This window comes from Stomoxys calcitrans, chromosome 5 (assembly GCF_963082655.1).
Source record: "Stomoxys calcitrans chromosome 5, idStoCalc2.1, whole genome shotgun sequence".
NCBI lineage: Eukaryota > Metazoa > Arthropoda > Insecta > Diptera > Muscidae > Stomoxys > Stomoxys calcitrans.
Genome location: NC_081556.1, coordinates 3,740,597 through 3,745,851, shown reverse-complemented (window position 1 = coordinate 3,745,851; position 5,255 = coordinate 3,740,597). Strand labels below are relative to the sequence as shown.

Genomic DNA, 5,255 nt, shown 5'->3' with positions numbered 1-5,255 from the left:
AAATATAGCTAGAAGGCTTCTCATAACGCTGTCGTCTATATAGCTAATAAAGACACAAGAAAGCAAATAGCTGACACCGTGGAACAATCTCATGGCAGCCGGTTGCAGGTACCGATTTGCCCCGATGGAGTCTTTCTTCGGCGAGGGCTGCCGCCTCAGTGTACAACACACCGCGACAACAACAACAACCGTGGAACATCAAAATTACTTATGACGTAAACTTTCTTTTCTGCCAAAAAAAAAATTTGCGATGAGTAATTTCTGCTTACGTCAATGTTTGAAAAATTAGACTAAAACATCTGTAGCAATTTTATCTAACATACCTCCTTAAAGAACACAATTGTTTTGCTAAATTAATATAAAAAAATAATAATCTCAAACTTTATTGCAAATGATGGATGACCAACTGCATCATCAATAACAATTAAATTTTAAGATGATCTTTTGCAAACCCTTAGATCTTGTTGAAGGCAGCAATATCAACAGATTGGACAAAGTCTTCGAACTCTTGGATCGTTTCAGTCAATAAATCAATGGAAACCTTATCATCTTCGATGACACACATGATTTGCAACTTATTAATACCATAGCCGACTGGAACCAATTTGGAGGCACCCCATAACAGACCATCCATCTCGATTGTGCGCACATGTTTTTCCATTTCTTTCATGTCGGTTTCGTCATCCCATGGTTTAACATCCAAAAGTACGGAAGATTTGGCGATTAAGGCAGGTTTTTTGGATTTCTTGGCAGCGTAGGCAGCAACACGTTCTTCGCGGATCTTGGCAGCTTCTGCGTCCTCTTCTTCATCATCAGAACCGAAGAGATCGACATCGTCATCATCGTCGGCGGCGGCAGCAGCAGCCACGGTGGGTTTAGCACCGGCAGCTTGTGGAACAGCAGAACCACCCCAGGTGGATTTTTCGGAGGCATCGAAGGAGGCAATGTGTCTGTACCAACGTTGCACATGAGGCAAATCACCGGTGGGAGCTTTGCCTAAGGCTTCGAACACAGAAAGGTCGGCTTTGCTTGGTTCATATCTGGAAAAGCAAAATATGAGGATTTGATTAAATGCCAACGTGGATTCGCTTTCACTCATAACCTCAATTTATAAAAACCTTTGAATATCTTACCCGCTGATGTAGCTGTTGTCGGCCAGGAAATTATTTAATTCCTTGAGTCCTTGTGGGGTCTTGACATCACCGAAAGCCATCTTAATTATTATAACAATTAATTACAGTAATTACTAAAATCCAAAATTAACCACAATCCGCCAACTGCCAGTTGCACGCGCCTTGAAAGAAAAAAGAGCCGCTGAATGATAAATCGATTACGGCTATAATCGATTTTTCACAGTATAGTTTAATCGATTATTAACGTTTTATCGATATAAAAGACAGTTTTATGGTACATCATGTGTACCATGATTACAGCTTTTGCAAAAACGGCACATCGATTTTTTCTTTACTTTGGGTTTATTTAATGGGGACCTTACATGACACATAGTTATGTGAGGTCATTGTTATATTTTAGTACTGTATAGTGCAAACACGATTAATCGGTTCTTAAGCCTAGCAGTTACTTCGACTTTTCACACGAACAACTTTAAAAGGCACTATAAAAAATTATGAAGATAATGCGAACACATCCCGTACAAGTGGTACTGAGTTCTATGAGCAAAATAGAAGCAGCATGTCTCTGCATCAGGATAAATTTCGCACAATTTTATATGCAAATGTAATTAAATGCTCACGAATTGAGCCGAAAAGAAAAAGAGTCCGCCGGATTTCGCAATAATATAATAGACATTTTCGCTGTAAATGAAGTCAGCTTTAGGCTTTAAGGCCTGATTATGCTTTCGTAAACATACCGCAAATGCAGAAAGACGTGACAACTGGTTTGTCCTGCCTTATGAATATACATGCAAACGATTAGCAAACGTCCTTCAACCGTAATCGGAAAGTAGAATTCAGTAAAAACAAAATTTTACGTTCCGTTTTCGTGTCAGCTATTAAAAATTGAACTTTGAACAATTTTTTAAACCAAAAATGTGTATTATTTAAATAGCTGGACCTATTCAATGATCGTTTATAGTTTAGGTCGAATGTGTAGCGCATCATGAAAGCGTGGGTTAACTCGGAAGCCATTCTGTCCAATTGAGAAAACGAAGTGTGGATGTAAAAGTGAGATATAAGTGAGAAATTGCAAGTAGACAGTCGGGGACAAGAACCTATCATTCAATCAGAATGTATTTTGCGGCTATCGTTATGGCACAGACCTCTATCTGAACGAACGTACTCTCAATCCAGTCTGTATTTCTTGAGGTCATCCTCAACTCATTTCTCTTAGCCCATCTCGATAGTCTTCCTAGTGACCTGTCCGTAATCACGCTGATAGTCGACAGAAATTTGCTTCGCAGTACGACATCGTCCGCATATGTAGTAGTCCGACGTCGTCCGCCAATGCGATCATTCTCACGCCATCTCTTTTGAGATCCAATAAAATTTTGTTATCACCATGGCCAATTATAGGTGGTCTCCTTTGTACAACAACCGCAAATCATATATTGCAATCCGCCATCTTGTCATCAAGCTGATCGACGTTTTGCCAGCACACACAAATAAATTTCTGGGTATACGTGTGCGTAAATGAGCAGAGAAATGCGAGAAAGAAGGTAACAACAAAGAGAATGCAAACAAAAATCTGACATCTTAATACCGTCAAACCTGGTCGGCTTGTAACAGCTGTTCACGTGAGACCGCCTTGTTTAATACCCATTGGTTTATCACTGAGTTCCAGAGGCGAGAATATTGATTTATTGTTCATAATATTGATTCATTGTTCATAAGATTGATATATTGTTCATAATATTGATAATTTTATGCTTTGTTTATATGTAATGTCAAAAGCTAAGTTTTGTAATAAGCATAATTGCCTATTTACATTTACGATACATTTATTCTACATTTACGAGAGCATAACCAGTACCGTAATTCTGTTACTTATAACGAACGTCGTTTAGTTAAATATGTCTACAAAAAAATCATTTGCACTAACGATTGTTATTCTCTAATTCCTCATTAACAGAAATCGTTCTACTAATTTTTTGCTCTGGCAACTCTACCCAAAACAACGATAACACAAATAGGAATAGAAAAATTAAAAATTAATTCTTCTGTTGTTAAAAGTGGCAACTTAATACTAAATTCGTAATCTTTTCTGTTATCATCAGAAATCGTTCTACTTTTTTTCTCTGGCAACTCTACCCAAATCAACGATAACACAAATACGAATTGAAAAAGTAAAAAATAATTCTTCTGTTGTTAAAAGTGGCAACTTAATACCAAATTCGTAATCTTTTCTGTTATCACGTTTTACCTAAACGATTTTCGTTAAAACACATCACTGAATTCCACTACTGACTTTTTGTAATCGAATTGATTAAATTTTGAAGTTGAATTTAATAAAAAGCTTATAATAATAAAACCGCTTACCACAGTGAAAATGCTGCTGTCAATTTTAGTTGGAAATTTCGAACTCGAATTGCTTCAAACGTAGTGTAAACGGATTTGGGAGATTTGCTCAAATCAAGTGGATTTGGGTTCTAGTGTAAACGCGATTTAAAGGTTTCTTGCATTTTGTTTCTTTTTTACATTTTTACGGCTGTATTCACAAAACTTTTAAAGCACGTTTACATTGCAATTTTTATGATCTGGATTTAACTAAATCCAAAAACAAATCCTGTCCGTTTACACTGCGTTTCCATGAATTTGCATATCACATACATCCACACATAATTCTTGAAACAATTGCATATTTTGATACTTTTATCGATTATTCTGTCGATTATCTAAAAGCACAGGATTTAGCACTGAAATCTCAAAAAGGCCATAAATCCGGATTTAGTCGCTAATGTTAACTTACTTTTAATATAGATTTGAAATAAGTTTATTTGACAGATTTCCTTTATAGAACTGTCAAATAAACATATTTTAAGGCTTTATAAAGTTTTGTGAATAAATTACCGTTTTGGGCGATTTTTAATAGTTGTTGGCTAATAAAGTTTATATGTGCTGTAATTAAAACATATATGTATTTTCATTCGTAGTTGCAAAAAAAAAAATGGCTATGCCTATTTTCTTCTTGCAGCGTTTTAAGTAAAGTGTAAGAACTACCAACTTTAAAGTATAAAGCGTTTAGCGGGAAGATCGTTTTATTTATCGATAAAGGTGGAGTTACATATTATGCGCACTCATTTAAAATGCGTGCAAATCCCAAAAAAGCGACGCGCAAATGTTAAAGAATTGACGGTTGACGGTTGAACTCGAGCGTCATTCTGTGTTGCTATATGCTAGACTGGTATATAAAGGCCGGTACTACATTCGGTTTTAGCGTTGAAACTCCATATAAAAAAAATAAACGGAAAAATTTGCCGAAATGTGTTCGTTTCGTCATAACTTGTTTTTTCATCTATGCAAAATTTACATTGCGAGACGCCTTTTGAGAGCACAACCACAGTCGCTGTGCAACAAGCCATTTTCTTACGCAAAATAAACGCGATCGTCAAACTTCTAATTGTAACTGGGTGTTTGATAGTGTTAGTGATGTTGCTTATTTACTCTGGTTGGACAAAAATAAAGTGTTTGTGGATGCCTAAATAAGAAAGTATTTTTTTAATATAAGCAAATATACTCGAAAGAAAAATAAATATTTCTTTCACAACATACAAATCAATCAATCCAATTAGGTTTGTGAAAAACCTTATTTCTAAAAATCAGCTTATTTATGGCATTTTCAAAGTTAATGTCAATGGAAATTGGCAATGATGTGGTTTAGAATGATTATAAAAAAGAATTTTTCTAATTTACGCACTGCAGAACAATTTTGAACAGTAAGCATCATATTCAAATCATATCTTTTGTGCCCAGAAACGCATTGAAAGTTGGTTAATTTATTCCGTCAGATGCGTGCATTCTTTAGTTGTGTAATTCACACAATACAAATTAACCTATGTTAATTTTTTCAGCCATGCACGCGTAAGGAAGTATAAGTGCTGCGTGAGGTATGTAACTCCACTTTTAAGGTAACTAAAATTTTGACAGAGGTGCGTACTGCCCTTACTAAATCCATTTCGTGTTTTTCGACGTTTTTTATTTCTTCAATTCGATAATTCGACTTTTTTAGCCACTAAAAGTCAGCTTCGACTTTTTTCACACAATAAGTCGATTAATCGATTAGTTGAAAGTCGACTTTTA

The 5,255-nt window shown here is 35.6% G+C and overlaps 1 protein-coding gene across 1 annotated transcript; it reads right to left on the bottom strand.

Moving 5' to 3' along the window:
* Nucleotides 1-353: 353 nt before the first annotated feature.
* Nucleotides 354-1,320, bottom strand: LOC106082261 (probable elongation factor 1-beta). The gene is made up of 2 exons (XM_013244651.2): nt 1,134-1,320; nt 354-1,040 (listed from the first exon to the last, which is right to left on the bottom strand). Exons 1-2 carry the CDS (start codon nt 1,211-1,213, stop codon nt 455-457), a joined length of 666 nt encoding a protein of 221 aa, XP_013100105.2. The 5' UTR covers nt 1,214-1,320; the 3' UTR covers nt 354-454.
* Nucleotides 1,321-5,255: the final 3,935 nt, after the last annotated feature.